Below are 24073 nucleotides of genomic sequence, written 5' to 3'. Positions count from 1 at the left end.
TTTTGCTGCTAAGAGTTAAACATCTAGAGACATTTTTGTGATTATACCTTGAGGAGACTCCATATGATAAGAGAGGGTTCCAGGATCTAAATGAGCATTCTATGATCCCCAGATGAATGTCTATAATCAGGAATTGTCCAGTTCTAGGTGATAACACTGCCAAGACTGAAAAGCCGTACTTTTTTTTGCCAAGTATCTTGATCTTTCAAGGTCCTCTCCAATCTGCAAAAATTAGAAATAATGTGTTCTTTATAATATATGAGAAATGATATGAAATTATATCTGCAAAATCCTTTAATAGATGTCTGGCCTATCATAACTCCTCTTCTAATTTCAAGAAACAAAGGCTGAATATCCCTAATCTAAAACTGAATTTCTTAATGCTTTGATATTTGAAATGTTTTGTATGTTCACATGAGGACTTAAAAAGTTTACATCTTTGAAATTTTTAGAATTTTAGATATGGAGTGGCCAAGCAATAAGATGTCTATGTAATTATTCCTAAATTAAATGTCTCCAAAATTTGAAACAAGTCTGGTCTCATGGATTTTGAGTCATATAAAATTCATGCACTGGGGACATCTGTAGCAGCACAAATTCAAACACTGGTACTAGAAGATGCACTGATATGATGGCCTTCCAGACAATTGATGGCAGCTAATGTCTCAGGATCCTGTTGTCCCTCATAATATTATTTCAACCCTCTGTGACAGGTTTAGTCTCCTCTTTCTGAACTAACTCTTCTTTGCTAATCAGGTTTTTAATGTGGCACTTTCTTAGTATAATTCTTGAGGACTTGTCTGGACCACAGAGAAGGGGATGATCCTATTCTTGATTTAGAATTATGTTTCTATTAACATAGCCTTAGACTAGATCATAGGTCATTTAACAACTAATAATAAATCTTAATCTCTCTGTATCTCTGTCTCTCTCTGTCTCTGTCTGTCTGTCTCTGTGTATCTGTCTCTGTCTCTCCGCCTCTCTGTATCTCTCTCTGCATGTTTGTCTGTCTTCTTTTCTTTCTTTCTCCTGAATCATTTAATAAGAAAAGGAATCTGGACAACACACAAGTAGTGTGTTTTGCAAAACCTTCATTATTGTTGAGGAATCTTTCCATAATTCTTCTTGAACCCCTACTCATAACACAGATATACAAGGTCTAACATTTTTAGCTTTAAATCAGGAGGTAACCAATAATAGAAAAGGATGGGCAAGGAAAAGAATACCGTCAGAGGTGAGAAGTGACAGAAGTCGCTCCAGCCCTGGGGTCCCTTGGGGCTGGACTGTGAACATTTTCACAGGTAATCAAAAACTCTGATGTTTTGAAGAGACAGCTCAGCACTGCCGTTCTATCACAGCCTCTGTCTCTCCTTCGCTTTATCTCTTTCTTGTACCACATTACTGCACCTCATTGTGCACGCCCAGCAAAATGAGAGCATTTCTCAAGATCTATCAGCCTGTGCCAGCTGCCTTCCTGGGCAAGTAGCTCTCAACAATGGATCTCTATTATTTCTCCAAAAAATATCACAGAAGGAATTTGTTCTGCACCATTGAAAACATGATTTTCATGGTCCTTTGCTGTCTTAGCTCAGTGTTTTGGCTGTTCCCTAGGAAAGGAATAGAGAAGAAAGGAAATATCTTTAATACCTATCTCAGCCAGTTTTCACTAGGGATTAAAAAACAATCATGATTATTTAAGCATGGAATAAAAACAATTCCAGAAATACCTACAAAATCCACAACTACATGGTAAATCCGCATAGGTATGTAAGGTGACCTTCACGTTCCAGAGGCCTATCCCACAGAGATAGATCAGCCTACTCCACACCTTCTATTCTTCTCATTCTTCCATTTGCATTAGTGTGATTGCTATTCCTGGTTGTGAACTTGACTGCATCTGGAATGAACTACAATCCAGAAATGGAGGACACACATGTGATCCAGAGTCTGGAAGACTCAGGCTTCTGACTCAGATCTTGACATGGAGACCTTGAGGCATAGTGGCCATGAAAAGCTTAGGACTAGGCAAGGTAGTACATTACATGTCTTTAATCCTAGAAGACTGAGGCAAGCGGATCTCTGAATTCAAGGTCAATCTACAGAGTAAGTTTCAGGACAGACAATCTTAGGCAGTGAAGGAGTTGAAAAATAGAAAGCTCTTGATAATGTAATAGAACAAAAGGAAAATATTTCAGCTCCATGAGGCAGCATGACTTTGTGCCTTTAGCCATGTGGCTCCAGCTATAGAGTCAAAAACAGAAGGTACTACTGGGACAATTGATGCTGGCTAGCTGGAGTTAAGAAATTAGTGGTGATTAAGAAGAGACCAGCATCACTGAAATGAAATCTGGGGAGTGTTTTCTGAGATCACAAGGAAGCTATGTTCCAGAAAGGTTGTACCTTGTGCTGCAGCAGGACTTGGTAATGTGTAAGAATCTCCCAGGAGATACTGATTTTGAAGGTATGAAGGGGTCATGGAGAGCAGCTGTGGCTTGGTCCTGTGAGAGGACAGAGAAGGCCATTGGTGAAGGTACAGCCTCAGCTGCAGTTGATGGTACAGGACTGAAGGGGCCATGCAAAGAAGTTGAAGTTGACTTGATGTTAAAGATGCCAGAGCAGTGGAATACCTGCCAAGAAAAGTTGCTAACAGGGAGTTGACCCAGCCCAGAAGAAAGAAGTTTAGTGCAGTCAACAAAGATCAAAAAGGAGGTGGGATCTTTGACATTATACATGGAGATGCAGAGTTTAGAGTTTGTCCAGCTGGTTTCCTCTCCTGGTTTGGAGATTGCAGTTAAGTGATTGGATGAGTCTCAGAAGTGACTGAACTTTGGACTTTTAACATTCATGAGACTGGGATAGACTAATGGAACTTCGGAAGTTGGGTGAAATGTATGTTTTACTATTTATTCTATGGCTAGATATGGCCACCATTGACTAGTGTGTTTGAAGAAGCTTATGGGGGTCAGGGAATAGAATGTGGTGGTTTGAGTATGAGTGGCCCAGGGTGTGGCACTATTAGGAGGTGTGGCTTTGTCTGAGTAGGTGTGGCCTTTTTGAGGAAGTGAGTCATTGTGGGGATGGACAATGAGACCATCCCCCTAAGCACGAGGAAGTCATTCTTTTCCAATTTGCATTCAGGTAAAGATGTAGAACTCTCAGCATCTTCTGCACTATGTCTGCCAGGGTGCTGCCATGTTCCCCCCTTGATGACAATGGGCTGTACCTCTGAACCTGAAAGCCAGCCCCAATTAAATATTGTCCTTATAAGAGTTGCCTTGGTCATGGTGTCTGTTCACAACAGTAAAATCCTAACTATGACAATTAGTTCTGTAATAAAAGTCATGTAAGTCAAACTTGGGCTCAGGAACTGTGTCTATCTTCTGATGCTCCTGCTAATTCATCCACTCATCAGAATCATGGTAAATGAGGTAAGGAATTACAGTGCTTAGCATAAACACTTGACAAATGGAAGCAAGGGAATGATAACTGGTCATATTTAAGCTTTCTTGCACTCATCCTCATCGCCAGTAAGAAACTGAGGACACTAGAGGCTCATAGAAAAACTGTCTTTGTGTTTGTACCTTGATGTTCATGATAGTAAAATAATTTTACATTCCTTTTTGTTATTGTTATTCTTACCATATACTCTTGTATGTTCATAATATATTAAGAAAGTGAAAGGAATAACTCTAGACTACTGCTTTTTATTGGCAATAGTCAAGTGTCAAGTGTCAGCATCTACAGTGACTCAGATTACAAATACTTTAACCTATGTGTAACAGAAATGTTTTATTGTCTGCATTTCAGAGAGGTGAGTTGAGGTATCCAGTGTCACACAGTAGCTGACCTGGAACTTTAATATTAATTTCTTCCCTCTTGGTCTGCTAAATTTCTGCTCCAATGCCTCCTCCCTCCAGTTTCACTCCTTGGATTTAAACTTGAATTTTATGTTGCAGTGCATGACCAGCATATTCTGTCACAGAGAAACGAGAAGTTGGAATTATAAGTCATTCAGTGGAAAATTCCAAGTCTTACCAAAGTGCCCGCTCAGCATCAATCTATTATTGACTGTATGTTTAGCTAGTCTATTCTAAAGGGTTTAATATTGAGAAATAGGATGTATTTATAGTTTGACTGTATTATTTTCACTACAAAACCCTTGCTGATTGATGTGGTTGGCTAAGATGTGTTTAAATTTGTTACCATCCTATTGCACTGGAGTGACTTGCCTCATTTTAAAGGAGCATTGCTGAGAAATATGCCTACCAAAGTATTGAGAATTCTACCAGTTCTATTCTCTTCTCTTTGTTCCTCTCCAACTGACCACATCATGTGTTGATAATATATTCCTGATTTTTCTCTTTTATTGAGCACTTTGCAAAGCATAAAACATATGTTTATTGGCCAAATGCTCTGTGACGGCACTTGTTTGTGACAAGAGTTCATGCGGTGGAAAAAGGACTTCAAAGTTTCACGTGGTTGTGGTTTCTGGGATCATCATCACATTTTTTTTTCTTATATTAAAGATGATTTCTTGTTTAATTATGTGAAGTCGGGGAATGGTGCACATGAGTAACTGCAGAGGCTAGGAGAGAGGATTAGAGTCCCTCAAGCTAGAATTACATATTGTTGTGAGGTGACTGCTGTGAGTGGTAGGAACAGAACTGAGGCTGTTATGGCCTCTGAGGAGAACAGCAAACTCTCTTAATGACCAAGCCATCTCTCAGTTGATTTTTAAAAATATTATCTAAACAAAAGTTGGCTCACAGTAGGATGTTTAGGTTTTTTACTCCACTATTGAAGCTACTCATTAAGCCCAGCTTACTGGAGTTATTGTAAAACTAGCAATATATTTATATTTGTAGATACCAACAAAGCTTTGCTGCTGACCCTTGAAAGCTAAGTCCTTGTGACATACCTATACATGTATGTTTCTGCAAAAAACATGTCTATCAGTCACTGCCAAAACAATGTTCCACAACAGACTTCTACAAAATCTTAGTGGTTTTCAATGATCAATACTGAAAAGTTGTGTGTCTGAGTACTATAAGGAATATTACCTTACATCTGTCTTTTGATTGTCTTCAGGTTGGCCAGGGACAGTGTTCTAGTCTACAGGATGCTTGGTCCATGCTGCCAGGCAAAGAATCTATGGTGATTCATCTTCCTTTGCCATCAAAACAGCTGTGAAAGCTTTTATCTTGAAAGCAACAGATGTAATGGAAGAATAGAAGTGTATGATGTATCTTGAAGAACAGATGATTACTTTGGCCATGCTAACTTCTACACATATGATATTCAGCATGGCAAGTCAAGAGGCTATGACCAAGTGAAGATTTAGTCTTCTGTGAGGCTGTGGCTAGGGTGTGGATTCAGAAAGAGCTTAAAAAACGAGATGTAATAGTCTATGCATTGTAGCTATTATGAAGTTTAAATTAAATGGCTGTAAATTTACTTTAAAATATTACCTGCCATATAGCAAGTACTCTGTAATTGGTAAATGTCATTATTATTGTAGTTGTAATTATCTGTCTAATGAAATGCTCTTGGAAAGCTGACATGGTACAATGTGGAGAATCTTGGTAATTTATCAAATAGAGAAATCCAATATAATTCTATGAGGGAGGAAGGGAAACTGGAGATGAATGGTGTTGGGCATAAGAGAGTGGAGCTTTCCTTTCCTTGCAGTCCAACTGCCATGAAAACAAGTTCTCACATATTTTTATCTGATAAGCCTTATCAAGAGCTTTAGAATTGCCTAATGACTTGGGATAATATGGCTAAAGTTCAGGACCAAGTAGGGTCATGTATATCTGTGCACCTGTACAATATCTATAACAATGCACTGTGAACACAGCTCTATGACCATAGGCCAAAGCCATATCCTGGTTCTGGATTACCACATGATCAGAGTTTAGGCATGAAGGAGACTGACTGATATTGAATGAAGACAGGGACTGGCTGGTACTGAAGGACAGTGGAAAGAATGGTGGGGGTTGCCAGGGCACGGAATGATATTCAGATTTGAACATTGTAGAAGACTGCAATTCTGAGTCCAACATCAATAAGTTACTAAAACAAGATATGGAAAATCTACCATGTACTGTACAAGACCATATGAGGGTCTGCTACAAGTGGACATGAAAATAAAACCTACACTTTGCTGATCAACTGTGCATAATTTGTTAAGCATTTGAATATATTTTCATTGAATTATAACACAAAAGACACAAAAATTTTTTAAACATACACAAACTTCTACATTATTTATATACTAGGTTTCATGCATAAGGAGTGAAGGCTCAGAAAAGTCACTGAAGATCTAATGGCATGATAGTTTGAATTTGTATCTACACTGTGTCCAAACAGTGTATCAGGGCTTTTGGAATCAAAGGGTAGACACAGACAAAACAAGTAGAGTTAAATATTAGGTGGACTGAGTAAGATAGGGCTTTTAAATTGGAGTTTAAGGTGCCCCAGTGTGGGGGAATTCAAGGGAGGTGAGGTGAGAGTGTGTGGTTGGGTAGGTGCACATCCTCATAGAAGCAGAAGGAGGAGGTGGGATGGGATAGGGTGTTCCTGGGTGGAAGGGAAATGGAGAAAGGGGATAATGAAATGTAAATAAAATATCCAATTAAAAAAAAGATAAAAGGAATGAAAAAGGAGTAAGTTCAGGACACCTAGACTTCCTCTTGACTCAAAGATGAATTCCCTTGATGTTAAAATCATTTCTCAGTATAAGCTCCAGAAACAACAAATTTTGCATGATTTTTCTCTGCAATATCTGTGCCTCCTTTTCGTCATGCCACTGGCTGCATCTTTTATGGCTCAATAGCTCATAGGCTTCCTGAATATTTCTTTCTAACCACAAAGCTATGAGATACCTGGTCAATGGTGTTATAATTACATAAGAATCCAGGACACTTTTTTCTATTATCTTTACCTCTTCTTTGAGTATACCAGTGATGTGTTTTTAGAAAGGGGTGTTATTCAGTTCATCTCAGTGCCTACAGTTTCCATACTTAGCCTCCATCAAGGAATAATTTCAGATGTAGAATTGCAGAATGTTTATGAACTTTCAGTGTCAAGGAGCACAGAGAAATACCACGTGACTGTTCTGGGAAGTCTTAGAAGACTTAAGTTAATGGGGGAATAAGTTAAGTTTTGGTAGTGACTAAATCCCATAAGGATGTGCAGGATATACTGTGGAGAGGCTATGAACTTTCTATGATGAATGGGGAAATATCTTTAAAACAGTCCTATTAACTCTTACATAAGTGTATCATGAACTGTGATACGCACGTAACATTTCGTTTAGTTGAAAACAGTTTGTTGGAGTTCAGGCATACATCATTTGAACACTGTAGAAGGAGATAACATTGGGGTTTAAATAAATGCCTGCCTTGTATCGTAAGAAGTATGATAGAGAAAACTGGATCATTCCAGAGCCTTCTGAAGTCACAGCTCACTGAAATGAAGTGAGATATGACTTAGTTTGTCTATATCTTTTTTAGTATTTTTAACCCTTTCTCCATGAACAGAACTTAGTAGTGTGTGATGGAAATGCTGCCTAGCCTTCCCACTCACCTGTCAATTCCCTGACCTCTGTAAAATGGGAGTTCAATTGATCTAGATAGGACACTTCCAAGAATAGTGTTCTGACATGCACAGGGATGGGGTTTAAGAAGTCCTCAACCCTAAACAAAGAACTACAGGTTACTAAGGAATTCTGAATGTAAGAGACATAGTTGTCCCCAGGAGAAAACACACCAATTGATTATCCAACATCAAATGGTTAACTCTGAAAAAGTAATAAAATAGCAATATAAATATATATGCATATATATGTATACTTATTCAAATATACACATAGCATATGTATCAACAATTAATGAAAAGAGGGGCCATGAATTTGAAAAGGAACAAGGACAGGTGTATATGGGGGATTTGAAGCAGGAAAATGAATGGAAAATGATGTACTCTTATCATAATCTTAAAGATAAAAGAAATACTTTTTAAGTGTTTTGCAAACAGGAGAGCAGCTCCTGTGGTAATGGTATTCCTTTCACAAAAGCGCATTCATTTACATTTAGAACTTCAAGATGTTGGAGCCGGAAGGAATCTTGGAGACCATCTGTGCTCTGGCTAGGGAACATGAAACCAGATCCACTGAACCTGGGAAGTATTATACTTAGATCCAAAGAAAAGAAAATACCACAAATTTGATTCAGTGTTCCATACATGATAGAGTTTTCCCAGTTGAAATAATATCCACTCCATGAGCCTGAAAGTTAACTGATAGACCCAAGATCCTGTACATAAGAAAAGACTATTTGCTGGCTTTTCAATTTATATTTGTTGTTCTTCACCCATTTATCTTGTCTCCAGGCACTTGCTTGAAGATAAGCTGAACCAGGCACCAAAGGTTTAAGAAAATATATGAGGGAAAAAAAAACTAAAGTGTAAGAAAATTCTATCCATCATTTAGTCAATCCCAGTGAGTTGAGAAGAGGCAGCCTTTTTTAAAAACATGAACTTAGATTTTTATTTTATTTTACTATTATTTTTTCTGTTCTTTGAGCATTCTCATCTAGCTAAGAACACTGGCTATATTTATATTGCTTTTTTTTTTCATGAAAATGCTCCTATAAGACATTAGGTGTTCCTTTCTATGGCTGACATTTATCAACCTGAGAACTGGGTGGCTCTTGATTTTGTGCTGGGTCTATCTGAGATGTACCAAGACACTAAAACCACTTTTTTCACATTCTTGGTACCTGAGTGTACCCAGTTCAAAGACTGTAAACACAAAGACATAAGCATTAGTGCATGTAGACATATGTACATTGTCAGTTATAGGCATTCCATATCTATATATCTTCCATATGTTTACATGAAGGCATTAGTTTTTATAGTTGGGGTGGTTGCCAAGCTAGCTTAGATATTATCTGTTCTATAGCTCATGTATGAAGATACTCTCTTTTCTCTTCAAGTCTGTTCTATCAAGGCCTTCAATTGTTTGCATGAGGTCCACCTACAATGTGAAAGTAATGTGTTTTACTCAGGGTGTCCTGGTCTGATGATAATATCTAAAACTAGCTCTACATATTTCTGTAAAATAGTGTTTGCTCATGTATGTGAATAGGATATTCTCCTGAGGACAGCACTGTAAATTAATCAGTTTGAGAACTGAGCCCCAAATTACCCCAAAACTTGAAAGAGAGGAGAGGAACAATGGATATAGCACCTATCAGCACTGGATGTTGAATATAAGCTATACTATGCATCAAAGATTTAAGAAAATGTATAAGCCAATGGGGGATGGTTCAATAGGCCAAGCATCTGTTGTGTAAGCATAGTAATATGGGTTGGGATCTCTAATACCCACTAAAAGTTGAGTATGATGATATATATTTATAACTCTTTATAGCTCATGGAAGCTGTATTTTTGGAGCTTCCTGCATGATTCAGAGGTTGGTAAGTGGCTCAGAGCCTCTTCTTCCCATCTATTATTTACTTCTTTTGTAATTTGAGAAGGGGGTCTTTCCTTATGAATCTTGTAAGTTTCAGGACCTTCCTAAGCTTTATGCCTTAATGAGACCTTGTTAATTCAGGGGAAATAACATTTCAATATAGATGAAATAGCTTCATGATATTAAATATTAAATTGTGAATGTAAAAATGTTACTAACAAGTTTATGTATTTGAATACTTAATCCCTAATTGATAGTGCTTGCTTTGAAAGTTTGAGTAACATTATAAGAGATGGGAAACAAGTCATGGGGAATAAGGCAACACTGAGGTTATAATTCACAGTGCTTCCAACTTCAGTCCTTTTGCTTCTTGTTAAGTACTATATAGAAAGCAGCCACAAGAACCTCTAGTTGCCATGAATTCCCCATCATTGTTGACTCAATCTTTATAACCTGTGTACCAAAATACAACCTTCTGCCATTAAGATGTTTCTGCCAGGAACTTCCCAATAGAGATCAGAAAGTCAACTAATCCATGGTCTTTCCTTTGTTCATAAAGTAATATGAACAACGAATATCCATTAGTTGCTTTGCCTTCCTTGCATAAATCTGTAATGAGAGAGGAGTGCAAAATGAGATTAGCAGATCCTGGACCTCAAGGCAGTCTTCACATGGGTGCAGTAAGGTCCAGATTGCCTGGGACTCCCTGCCTTGATTATATGTAGAGGGCTTGGCCATCAGAACAGCTATGTAGATCCACAGAAATGGCATCCAAAGTATAAGGTTGATATACACGTCTCTACATCAATCTGACTAGAGGCCATGGCTGTGAGCATGGTACAGTGTAAGGAGCTGGAATAGCCATCATTATTATGTGAGTTCAAATCCCAGGTTTGTGGCCTTGGAAGATCATCTAATTTCTCGCAGTTTCTGTCTACTTCTAAACAGCAGTGAATGATAGGTGTCTTTTAAATTTGTTAGGAGAAGGAAATGGGAAAACATAAAGAAATGCCAAGATCATTTCCTGGCAAAGTGTTGGTGCTTGGGAACTGTGATTTTTTTTCTCACACAGGTTAGATGTGTCTACAAAAATTAAAGAGAGTGAAGGATATGCTACTGAAACTTGAACCTGAATCTATGCCTATTTCCAAGAAAGTGTACACAGATATCACTCTGTGGATAAAGCAGTGGGTGGCAGATTGGTTACACAGTTGAGTCTGTGTATAGACACAGTGTGTTCTGTAGGCTGCAAGTCCTAACTTGTTGGGTATCTGGAAATCAGTGTACCTTAGTGTCTTTGTAGAGTGACCAAGTCTGTCCCCATCCCCCTACATCTGATTGTGTTTGTCTCCCTCCTTCCTCCCTCCCTTCCTCTCTCTTTCCCTTTTTCCCTTCCTCCATCCTTCCCTCCCTTCCTCTCTTCTTTCCTCCTTCCCTCCCTCCATCATTCCCTCCCTTTTATCTTCTCTCCCTACACCCACCTCTCACATTCTTCCTTTACCTTCCTTCTGTCTTTTTACTCCCTGCTCCTCTGGTCTGCCCTGCCTCTCCACTACCTTCCTGTTTACAACACGTTTCTATATTTACCTCTATTACTGAGTATGATTTTTCCCTCCCATCTATGTTCACTTCTCTTCTTTATGCCTTCTTTTTTCACAGGTTGGGGAAGCACACCTTGTCTCCTCAGACGTTAATGGTTCATCCCCGTTATACTTGACAATCTCTTACGCAGCAGTCAGAAAGAAGTGGTAGCCTTGCTTATCTCCCCGCTTCTGGGCCTGAGGAGATGCTCAGAGCAGGCACCATCTGTTGGATTCATGCTGGCGATGGGTGAATATATTGCTACTCTGAGCTGGCAGAGATTAGTGGGTACCCAAAGATAATATGGCTTCTTTAGACAAGTTGATATACTGATATTGAGAGAGCTGTTGAATTGGGCCAGGAGGGGTGGGAATGCGGAGAGTAAAATATAGGATGATATCAGCCATGAAGAGGTTTCATGAGCACTACTACCCCAAGCCTGTCTGGGTCTGGGTGCTGTCACTAACTAAAGATCAGCCAAACAGATGGATGGGATTTGCTACGTTGGGATCAGAAACCCACAGAAGCAAACATTCCTTCTCCATGCATTACCCTCTGCTGCAACTAGTGAAACCTACAGCAGCTTAAGAAAATTAAAGAAAAACGGATAAGAGGAGAAGAAGAGCTGATTTTCAGGAAATAATGAATGTCAAAGATATGAAAAACGTGTAGATAGTGGCCCCAGGCAAGGCCAGACAAACATACTATAGTGGGACTGTTAGGAGAGGGTAATGAAGTGGCTTGTTACTGAAGTGTAGCCAAAGTGAAGGGCATGAAGATGAAAATATTAAGACACCAGGGTAAGACATATCAGAGCCATCATAGGCTAGAAACAAAGATGCAGAGATGGGAAAATGGCTTTATTGATCCCCATAAAAGCTGGAACTGTGAAATAGGGGACCCTGACAAAATGTGTAGATGTCTTGAGCTCTTGTCTCAATCATAAGTATACAACATAAGCAAGAAGGAGAAAGAAGAAAACTGCTCTCAAATTCTCCTTTGGCATAGCATCCTATGATATAGCAACTAGGAGCCAGATGACAAGAAGCCAGGTGATGATTCCCCAAGGGTTTCATTTGGCAGATTAAATGTGGTAGGGATTTGGAGATCTGGTGGTATAAATAGAGAGCAGGTGACATACGCCAGAAACGCATATACCTTGTATCGCCTGCATTGTGAAGAATCTAAGTCTGAACAAAAGTGGCTTTACCTCAGTGAAAGGCCACTATATATTTTTAATCTAAACTCATACTCATATTCATTTCTGTTAAATGTGGTCCTCACCTCACCTAGGCATCATCACTTTACAGTTGTTCAAAGCCAGAAGAAGAGGAGGTAAATTCATTGCTTTCCTTTCCTTTGCTATCTTTATAATACATCACATTCATTGGGTATTTAACATCCAATATAACCCTCAATTTTGCTGACTTCACAATATATACTATTTTGCCACTTCTCCCCATGCTCTCCGTTGCTTTCTCTAATTCTCTTTCTCTACCATTGTTACCTTATTGCAGGCTACTATCATCTTGTACTTGGACTATGTTCATGCTATGTTCCTAGGGAGTCTTTCTATTCTCGTTCCTGTTCTTTTCCTTCCCTCTCTCCCCTTTCCTCTGTATGAGGTTATATGGGCACACATGTATGCCAAGATGAGAGAAAGACAGAGAGGTTCCTGTTCTATCATTCTTCAACTTATTCTCTGAGAAACAGACTCTCACTGTACCTAAAATAAGGCTGGTAGTCAGAAACTCCTTAGATTTTTATGTACCTATCCTTTTCCCAATAACATGGTTACAGGAACTTGTGGGCATGCCTGGCTTTCTTTCTTTTGAGCTGGCAACATAACCTCAGTCCTCATGTGTGTGAGTGAGTGCTGTTACTCATTGGGCCATCTCCTTGGTCTTCTTTTTCTTGATGAGGAACTCTTTTTTTCCTTTTCCTGAACAATCTTCTATAAACACAAATATGATTATTTTCTGGTTCAAAATGATGCTCGATGCTTAAGAGGTCTCAGAGAGTGAAGACAAGGATTAGGGCCAAGGTCGAAGTTAGGCTTCTGATTTCCTCTCCTGTATCACCTCACATGGTATGTTTTCACTTCCTTTTCTTAGACTACTAGATACCTTCTGCTATAAACTCTGGTAATATCATTTACCATTCCATTCCAGTACATTTGTTATACAGCTCAGATTAATTTTTTAATTATTAAGTCACAGTCATCATCTTTTTGCATGATAAATATCACAAAGGCTACAATAATAAAATACAACAAACAAAGAATTTTTTTTTTTTTTTGCCGATGCTGAGGCTGAAAATCCAACATCCAAATGGGCATACCCTTGGTGAGGGTTTCCTTTCCAGCCTGTCAATATTGCTATTACACTTCTGAAGTTTCTTCCTTCTTCTCTCCCTCCTTCTCCTCTTTTCCTTCTCTTCCTTTGTGGATTTCAGACCATTGCTTCTTCTGAATGATTGAGCAGAGGGTAGCCTCCTCTTATGGTTCTGTTTACATCATTCCTTTCTGTACATACTGAGTTAAGTTTCACATGACACTGCTTATCAGAATTACATTGCAGCCTCTGGTTAGAACAGGAAGCCAATAAGTGGAATCTCCTTGGATCACCTTCATAGTCCTGACTTGAGATGACTGGGGAGAAGACAGCAAAGACAGAGTTGAGGAAGCTATAATGCTACCATATGGCTCATTTGCATTGTCAATTGTGTTTCTTAGCAATATGATTCTTTCTGTGTCCCTGAAGATGGGGCTTCCCACAGAACCTAATATCCAAATCCACCCTCTGGTTTTGACTTACCTTGCAGACACATCTGTCTATGTTGATACTTTTTCCCCAAGAAAACAAGAAGTGGGTGCTGAGAGGTTAGGGAGGTTTCTCTGTCTAATTTGGAGAAATCCATCCAAAGAATAATGAATCTCGAGTGCATGCCACCTCGTGGCGTCAAGTCGTAGGAAATCCACCTGAGAAGACATTCCCATCCTCTACAGATGTGGGTGCAGGGAGGCTGAGTTTGAAGATTTCAAAGGCAGGGCTGTCTTTGGACATTTCTCAGAACAAAGGCACTGAGGCCATTTAGGTGTGTCCTGTTTTCTTCTTCTGGCTTCCTCTTCCTGCCTTTGATAATATCTCTCATCTTCTTTCTCAAGCCTTCCTATATTTTTCCTTTTATCTTCTATGGTTTTTCTCTAAATTTCTGACCTCAGTTTGTCTTTCTATGGGATTTCCTATTTTTCTCAACTTGGGAACTGAAAATGTGGCCATGAATAAGTCACTAGCGAGTTGTTGCACATGCATTGAAGATTCATGGGCTTGACTACTGGTTTCTTACATGGAGAAAAGTCTAAGACTTGTTGGAAGCCTTGTTTTTCCTTTGCTAAACTTGGGATATGGACTTAAGTGAGCTGCATCCCACAATGCTGTAGTTTTTTCAACAAACTATTGTGTGCTCTCAGCTGCCACTGTACCCATTCAGACCTCCATGAGCCCTGAGTGACTTATGGAGATCTCTTAGTTTCTGCCTCCTTTCCCATTTCTCTGTATTTCCTTCTACTTTCATTAGTAATAGTTAGCAGAGAGACCTAATTTAAATATGTTGTCTTCTTCTTTAAAGCCATTTAGTGATAAGTCTTCACCATTTAGAGGAAATCTAAATTAAGTCTTGTGTGCAAGGTATCCTCACTCTCATGCATCGTTCCTTAGCACGCTCTGTGTGCATCCTACATCACATTCACACTGCACTCCCTTCTCTTACTGAAGAGCTTCCCTTCTCTTCCTTCAGATAATCATGCTTGCTTCTGCCTAGGACACTTTTGTCCCTAATGTCCTTTCACTGCTACCATGCTCTGCTGTCTTTGCATGCATCATTATGATAACAATTTCAATAGTGCCTTTTCCAAGAAGGCTGCCTTGACTGGCTGGCTGGGTGGGGTATCCCTTGTTATATTCTATTTCAGAAACATTGCTTGATATTGGAACTGCATATATATATATACCTCCTACTGGATTACAAATTATATGAAACATAGAATATATCTACCCTTCACCATCATATGTCAAGAGCTTATTCCACTGCCTAAAATCCAGTAGGTGATAGATAATGCCAACCTTGTATCTGTTAGTGAGATGATCTGTAGTTGATTGCTATTAATGGGTCAGACAGAGATGGAGTTTCAGAGTCTTAAGGTGGCCAGTCCCAGTCCCCCAGGGACTGTGAGTTGGTCAAGCCTTAACCTCAGCCCCATTGCCACCCTGTAGCAGCAGCTGAGGCGACACAGGAGACAGTGGAATCCCTGATGCAGAAGTTCAAGGAGAGTTTTCGGGCTAACACACCAGTGGAGATCGGTCAGTTGCAGCCAGCCTCGCGCAGCAGCACCTCTGCAGGGAAGAGGAAACGGAGGAACAAGTCTCGAGGTAGGAACTTCTGGCCCTGAGCCGGAAGACAGAAGCCTGTCTTGTGTTCCCAGATCCAGCGAACCATGTCCAATGCCTTCCCACTGCTCCCATCACTTGGAGAACTTCCCTGCCTCTTAAGCCCCATTGAAGATAATGGGTGTGTGCTCCTGGGGTTAGTGCTAACCTTTCTGAGAACCATGCTGCCTCATCTGAGGATGACAATGAACACTTCAAATTTTAAAGTGGTTATGAGGGAGTATAAGGAGAGCTTCTATAACCAGAACCTGGAAGCAGAGGCTACTCTTTTCAAGGGTGTTCCTAACCAAGAATACAAGAGACAGAGAACATGCTTGTAGACAGCATGAGAACTATTGTCTGGGAGTCAGAAACAAAGACTCCCAGGAGCACTGACAGGGAACCACAGTTCAGAACTTGAAAAATACAGCAGCTGAGAACATTGGCACCATAGATTAGATAGAACTGATTCCTTTTTCCATTCTGATGCTGCACCCCTGGATCATTCCATTAGACCTGTCTGAAGTACATCTCTCTCATACTGTAGTAAAATCTTATGCAATTGTACACGTTTTGTTAGAAGAGACTTGTTCATACTTGTCCCCCTCCTCTCCTTTTTCCTGTATCTTCTTAAACCATCGTCATTTCTTCTGGGTACCTGTGTGACTATGCAGGTGGGAGGTTCTCACTTATCATTGTGTGATTTCTGAACCTGCACTTTTATTTTGTCAGGCCACTCTGATCTCTGGCTCATTGCTCTCCTTTGCCCCTCTCACTCCTTTCTCTACTCTAACTTCATTCCTCTGTCACCTTCTATGTGCTCAAGCTTATGAATATGACATTTAAAACTGCATGGTGTTCAGCTCTTTACTGTTTCTACTAAATCCGTGTGCTCTGCCCTCCACATTCCCTCTTCTGGAATTTTGTGTGTCTTAAATAAATAAACTGTCCCCTATAAATTATGTCTTCCCATTTACTCACGTTTAACTTATTCCAGGCAGCAGGCTAAATAATATGTATACCACATATGCTTCTATGTAGAACCTCTTTTTAGCAAGTACAGTAATTCACATCTTATATATGATCTTACCAAGACAGAAAAAGTGCCACTAACATGTATCAGAGGATACCCTACATCAGTGGTTTTCAACCTTTCTAGTGCTGTGAACTTTGAATACAGTTCTGCATGTTGTGGTGACCCCTCAATCATAAAAGTATTTTCATTGCTACTTTATGACTACAATTTTACTACTGTTATAAATTGCAGGGTAAATAATTGTGTTTTCTGATGGTCTTAGGTTACACCTATGAAAAGGTCATTCAACCTCAAAAGGGATGACAACCCACAGGTTGAGAACCCGTGATGTAGAAATTGGTAGAGCCCGAGAATTTCAACCAATCATAAGTCCAAAATCTGGTATCTACCATGTCATACTACTAGTGAAATCCTAAGTATCCTTCCATCCATTTGGATGAAATACTTCAGTAAAGACTTCATTAACTATAGCAGTCCCAACTCACTATGAAGTCTCCTGGAGTTTCTTTGAATGTGTTTGTACTGGTGCTGTGTGCATGATCATTTGCTTCTTCCTGATTCTTTCTTTAGCTAGACAGATTCTTAGGGTCGTCTTCCTAGTTGGATAATATTTACAGCTAGATCTAAATCAGTGTTTGAAAACATGGCACAGATAGTGCTTGGTGTTGTTGAGAGGATCTTGGTCCTAATTCTGTGAACTTTAAATCAGGATTTTGAAAAGCAGACAAGATCAGCATATTATGGAAAGTCATATATCAAAGCACAGGGAGTTGCAGAGTTTATTTCTGGAACCCATGTAATAAATAGCAGTCTCCCTGAAGTCAGGAAGCATGGTGTCCTAATGCTAACCTAATCACCTTCCATTTGGATGGCTTTGAAAAAGCCATCACTTTCTCTGATTCTTAGTTTCCAGTTCCCTAGAATGGGACCCATCAAACTATAAGATTGCTCTAGGAGTCTAGGAAAATAGTGAGAATGCTCAGGCAGCATGCACATATCATACTTAAATTCCTGTGTGTTCTCCTAGGTTGCACATTCAGGTAACATAAAATCACACTCAGTTTTACCTACACATCTCTTTCAGATTTACCAAGAGTACTTTTCTGCCTCCTTATGTTTTCACACCCCCATAAACCCTATAATTTACTTGACTTCAAGTAAATTATTTCTGTCTTCTTGAGGACCACTCTGACTTCATTTCGTCATTCATCATGAACATCTTTATGTCATCTAACTCTTCAAATCTATCCATTTTGTGCTTCACAGGTTTCATAAGCAAGCCTCAACTATAGGACAATTGAGCAGTGTTTCATTTTATATCAGTATTTTTTTAAAAAAAAATCACATAGAGTTCTTTTGTTTCCTTTTTGTCTAAAATTGGCCTTTCCTTTGTAATCTGTTTTACCATGTCAGGGCAGACAGGATTTCAGGCCAAGATTGTTAATGAACACACAGCAGTTAGATAGACTGTGGGTGGATACTATTCCTTGTTAGTTTTGAGAAGTCTCAGCATTCTAATGAATATATCTAAGTGTAGCTCCTCAATGTAAAAAAAAATTATGTCTTGCCTTTCTTTTTCACAATCATGGTTGTTGTCATCTTTTGCAATCTCTTGGTAATTATACTCTGCTTCTGATTTAGTTTCCCTCTATACAAAAACCAGACTACTTCTTTCAAAATCCTATGTCAGTTAAAGTTTGCTTATGATCCTTGAGTAGTTTCTCATTCTTCTTGGAATACCATCTGAGCTCTAAACTCTGAAGTAAAGACCCTATATTATGATGATCTGCATACTGCGATCTTCCCTAATATCTACTCTGATTTTCCTTGTATTCTAGACAAACTGATTACTTGTCACACTTCATGAGCACAGCTAGCATATCCTTTCTTCAGAGACTGGGACCTCTCTAATGCTTCCTGTACATGTTTTTTTTCTTTGTCTTCCATTACCACCAGCTGCTGTCCTACCTGGTTCCTTCTCACCTTACATACCTCGGATCACTTTCTTGCATATTAATCTGTCAGAACTTTTTTCTCCTTTTGGATTGGCTACTATCTATTACATTAGCATGCGAATGAATATTCCATAAGAATATAGCTTAAGATTGTTTTTCTGTGCTTATTTTCTGTCTTTCTCTCTCAAATGGATGCTTCATATTTATAAACCCAATACATACAAAGCATTTAACAAATGATGGTTGAATATATGAACATCTGACATCACTTGTAGTTTTATGTCTTTGGAATTGATGGTATGTAAAAGGTCCTTGCTCAAAATGTTTCCCCCACAGGCAGACTGACTGACATACAGTGCATCAAACTAATGTCATTAAAGCATTACTTAAATAGTTCAAGAGCAGGATGATGATGACTCTGTTGTCACTATTGCATCTGGAAGCTCGAGAAGGAGAATAGTCTATATACCAGCTGGTCATCACACTTTTGAGATTTTACTGACAAGGGAAGATGACTCAGTTGATAAAATATTTGCTTGTAAGCATAAAGACCTGAGTTCAGTTTTCCCACACCCATGTAAAAAGCCAGGGATTGTTTGGCATACCTGTCATCATGGTGCTGGGGAGGCAGAAGCAAAAGATTCCTGGGCACTTACTGGGCAGCTATTTTTGACGAATCAATCAATTCCAGTTTCAGACAGACTTTGTATCCTAACATAAGGTGGAAATAATAGAGAAAGTCACTAGTTGTTGTCTTCTTATATCCACATATATGTGGGTGTTCACATGCATATACCCAAGAGCACACACACATTTGTGGTGGTTAGCATTTCATAATCAAAATTCTGTACACAACTTCTCTTTCTTGGAGATTTTTGTATTGCTTTTAATTCTGTTACGACTCTGAAAGGCCTGCAGTACAAAAAGCAAGACTGCTTTGTTGCATCCACTGTCCATGATACCATCTTGCCTGCAGACTCTATTTTTCCCCCTGGAACATTTATAACATCTTACCCAACAGAAGCAGTTTCAGAAACACAAGTTAGAAATGCTCCATTACCCTGCACAGGTCATCAGAAAGCCTAAATATGATGATGTGACTCTACAGTCTTTCCTTGTGTCTTTCCTCACCCTGCTGCCAAGGTGGCTGTGGGCCACCTGGCCCAGAATAAGAACACCTGGCTTCTCTCTGCTTCATTAGGCTCCACGTCCAGTGTGTGGTGCCCAGTAGTTTCCAGCAGATGGAATGGGTAGCTGAGAACCAGTGTCATGGAATTGAGCACATGGCTAAAATCAGCTCCAATGTTTCTATAGCTTGGGTTTCCTCCTAAGTGGCCTAGTAGATGCTAAGCTGTAACATAGCTCATCAGACTGGGGAGGCTATTGGGGGAGGGGCTTAACTTTTTCCTTCATATTTTCGACATGGTTTTATAAGATGAGGTAGCTGTTAAGTAGCTACTCCCCAGTGTCAGTGTCCTACAGGCTGTGGAAAGGAGTTGGCATTCAATAAAGCAGAGGAGAGGTCCAAATTGGAGCAAGAGCTTTTTTAGGTTCCTGTAGTTTAGAAGATGGGGTTTAATAATAAGAAGGCAAAGTTAATTCTCTATTGTTTGAGAAGGTAGTCTTTATTAAGTAAGTAAAACTGTGCATAATCTCTGTTTCCATCAGTAAACTTGAGTTAATAATACCAGGCTGACATGTAGATGGCAAATGACATCCAAGAGACACTTGCCCCATAGCTGGGCACATCAATCCTTATAAAGAATGGTCAGGCTATTCTCTGCCACTTGGATTCACACCTAGAAACTTACACATTCACTCTCTATTTCTGAACCACAACCTCAATCTTATCTGGCACATTCTAACACCTAACTTGGATTTCTGCAGCACCCTCTATTCTAGCCTTATCACTCACAAATCTGTCTTCTACCATGATAGCTAGAATGATCTTTTGAGAATACTCTCTATATATTGACACATCACATCTCTACCTAAAACAATTTCCTTATACTCTGTTACATGCAATGAGAACTGATTTAGGTCTTTGAATGAATTCCTCTTAAGGCAGATGACCATGAGTAGAGACAATATGGTCAGCCTTTATACTCAAATGGTCTAAATTATAAGGTCTAAATTTCTCATTCCGTCTTTTAAAAGCATTTCACTAATAAGATGGCTCAGTCCAATAAAAGCAATTGCCAACAAGCTTGACAACAATCGTTCCATCATTAGAACCCACAAGTTTTCCTCTAACGTCCATATATGCACCATGGCTGCCATGATATTTGCATGTGTAAACACACACACACACACACACACACACACACCATTTTGTTTTATAGTTGATTTGGGTTTGGGTTCAAATCTTCAGATAATAATCTTAAGATATATCCCAAGGACAACAACCATGATTTTTGGATGACAGTGATATCTCTTCAAAGTGTTTGTAGAATCAAACCATGCAAAATGAAGCACTTAGCACAGTAGCACATAGCAAAGCACAAGATGCACACTGGATATATGTTCCATAATTTTGTCATTTGTTACTATTTGTCTTGCTGTTCATACTTTGTTTTAGTCATATTATATTCAGCTCAACTACCACATGGGAAGATGTTTACATATATTTAAAATCAAAGACCTAGAGGGTGAAGGAAACACAGTTTAATAAAGTTTAAAGCTACTCTTGCTTCATCCAGAAACTGATAGGAAAGACCCAAAGCCAAACATTAGGCCAATCATGGGGAATCCAGAGGAAGAGAGAAAGGAAGGCTTTTAGAAGCAGTGTGGTCACGACCCCATGAGAACATGGCTCATAGAATCAACTAACCAGGGGTCATAGGGGCTCACAGAGACAGAACTGACAATCAGGGAGTCTGTATGGATCTGATCTAGGTCCTTTTGCATATATGTTGTTATTGTATAACTTGGTGTTCTTATGGGACTCCAAACAATAGGAGCAGTTGGGACCCTTTTATTCCTACGAGGTTGCCTTGTCTAGCCTTTCTATGAGGATAAATGCTTTGAATATTATAGCTTGCTATGACATGTTTGGTTGATATCCCTAATAGACATGCTCTTTTATGAAACAGAAGAGGAAACAGAGGAGTGGACCTGGTGGAGTTGGGCGGCCAGGAAGTACTGGGAAGAGAGGAGGGAGGATAAACTGTAGTCAGGGTATACTATATGAGGGAATAATAATAACAACAATAACAACAACAGCAACAACAACAACAACAATAAAACTATCCCTGATCTTCCACATGGTTTCTTTAGAGGCAAGTCTCCACCCTCTCTCTGACATTTTGTCTTAGTTTACTGTTTGCTATAGCCAATGTTGGGCCACTCTTCCTTGACACAATGTTAGATTAGTACTAATCTCAATGTTCTAGAAAGACCAACCCCTCTTCACATTCAAATTGTAACTTAGGAGTTTTCTCTTTGAAGCACATCCTCATCTCATGCCCCTCTTAAAGGGGCCAGTGTTGTCTATAGTCCCTCACAGTCTTGCCTCTTTTCTTCATCATTGCCTTTATCCTCATTGTCCATTCTAAAGGCAGGTGGACACATCTGTCACCTTCTTCATCTTACGGTCCTGTGAAGGAATGCACAGTCTTATGCTCTCAGTAGCATATTTGTGTAGCAAATAATTTTCCTAGGATATCATTTTACTGCATGTAAGGATGGATGAATAGAAAGAGGGCTGGATAGACAGATTAATGGGTGAAGAAATGAGTGAGTTATTGAGAAAACTAACAGAATGCAAAGATTACAAAGGATCTATTGAGAGATTCAAATATTCTAGGCATAATGCCATCATATATCATCTCATATAAAAAGATACCAAAAACCCATATGTGTTATCCTCACTTAACAAAGCAAGAAATCCAAGTTGACAATCTTTAAGGGACTTGTCAGATTACTCAACCAATAAAATGTAGGGTTGTGAATTCATGGCACACATTTAAATTACAAAATGACTCTAGTTCTGCTCTTAGCTACCCTGGCTATGATCTTTGAGCTGTGAAATTATGTCAACTTCTTCTAGTAACTACAAGGAAGTATATGCAGTTTCCCTTGCATTGGCAAGTTTTATTCTGTGTTACCAGATCTGCTGGGAGAGTGTTAGGAGCTACAGTGCTCTATATGGAGAGACATATTCTTTTTCAAGAGAGCATCAAGCTAGGGACACCCCCCCCATTCAGCCTTTTTATGACTCTAAAGAGGTCAGAAGTTATGATTTCACTCCTGTTTTTATATTTTAAGGTATTTATTCAACCTTTTCAGGATGCTATACATATAGACGATGTATCACTAATATCTCTGTTCATCAACAATAATCATTTACTAAAGGAAGCCCAGAATCAGACAGACACCACCATAGTGAATACATGGTGGTATTAGAGGTCTGTGTGAAACATTTGCCAACATAGAAAAATTAAGGAAGACTTCAAAGAGAAAGAGAAAGTTGTCTTGATATTAACCATGGAGTAGGTTGGGAAGAAATTTCTGGAAGGAAAAGATAAAAGGAATCTGAAAAATACATGGGAATAGAGATATGCATGGCATTCTGGGAATACCTGGAAGGAACTCTGAGCCAAACAGATGCTAGAGGCATAAGGTGCCTTCTCTTCCACAAGGATCATGTCCTAAAGTTCACTCCCATGCTTCCCAGCCTCATGGTACAGAGAACATGCAAATTCTGCTTCCTTCCATTTTCCTTGAATATAACCTGCAGTGTGGTCTTTTATCTTGGTGAACTGTCCCTAGGATGCAGACTCACCTTAGGATACATATATTTTTTTTTCTTTTATTTACTAAGTGGCTATAAATTATTCATTTAGTTGGAATAAAATAGCCAGAAACATTAATGACTTTAAATTGGTTGTCTTAATGGGTTGTAGCTCTGCTTATAAATATTGAACAAGCAGGCCCATGGTCTATGTTGGTTGGTGGCCGTCATAATTTGAATGATCTTTTAGACACTGTAGCAATCTTCCCTTCCTGCACAGGATTCACCTGTGCAGTTCTAGGGAGACCAGAAAGATATTGTCAAAGCTTGGAATGAGAATTTATGATAATGATCTGAGACAAAGGTAAGTTTGTCCATGCATCATCAAGATGAAGTTAGAGTTAAAATTCTAGATAATATCAGTTAGTTAGAATAACAGGTTAGGTCTTGGTTACCTGGAGTCTATACTGAAATCTTTCTTTCCTTACCTTTGTGCTATTTCCACACTGTTTTCCACCCTTCCTCAATTGTCAGCATCTCAAGTTTGCTTTTGTATCGAATTAGGAAACAACCGAACAAAAAACCCAAAAGCCCATATTTTTCTTTTTTCATGAAGTCTTTTCAACTTATTTTTTTCCAAATGAAAGTCATAGACACTTCCTCCAACTTTTTATAATGTCTTTCCCAATTTTCATGAGCTATTTGTCATTTTATTAGAGTAATTTATGACCACTTCATATCTTCTTCTGACTTAATGAGTCTGCTCAAGTGCAGCAACTGTATCCAGGCAGTGCTTGAGCTCCCACAGACTAGCTACATTCTTAACAAACAGCAGATGCTCAATTAATGTTTGATAAATTATCAGATTA

The 24073-nt window shown here is 39.1% G+C and overlaps 1 protein-coding gene across 2 annotated transcripts in view; it reads left to right on the top strand.

Moving 5' to 3' along the window:
• Positions 1–24073, top strand: part of Astn2 (astrotactin 2) — a 931927-nt gene that overhangs the window by 251555 nt on the left and 656299 nt on the right. The window contains exon 4 of one of the 2 annotated variants that reach the window (XM_028779954.1): positions 15329–15484. The exons of the other annotated variant lie outside the window; for it this stretch is intronic. Coding sequence (XP_028635787.1) covers positions 15329–15484 — 156 coding nt within the window. The remainder of the gene's footprint in view (positions 1–15328; positions 15485–24073) is intronic. 2 annotated transcript variants of the gene reach the window in all.

This window comes from Grammomys surdaster, unplaced genomic scaffold, assembly GCF_004785775.1.
Source record: "Grammomys surdaster isolate TR1022 unplaced genomic scaffold, NIH_TR_1.0 363, whole genome shotgun sequence".
Classification (NCBI taxonomy): Eukaryota; Metazoa; Chordata; class Mammalia; order Rodentia; family Muridae; genus Grammomys; species Grammomys surdaster.
Note: the sequence above shows the minus strand (reverse complement) of the source record. Positions and strands in the feature narration are given on the sequence as shown.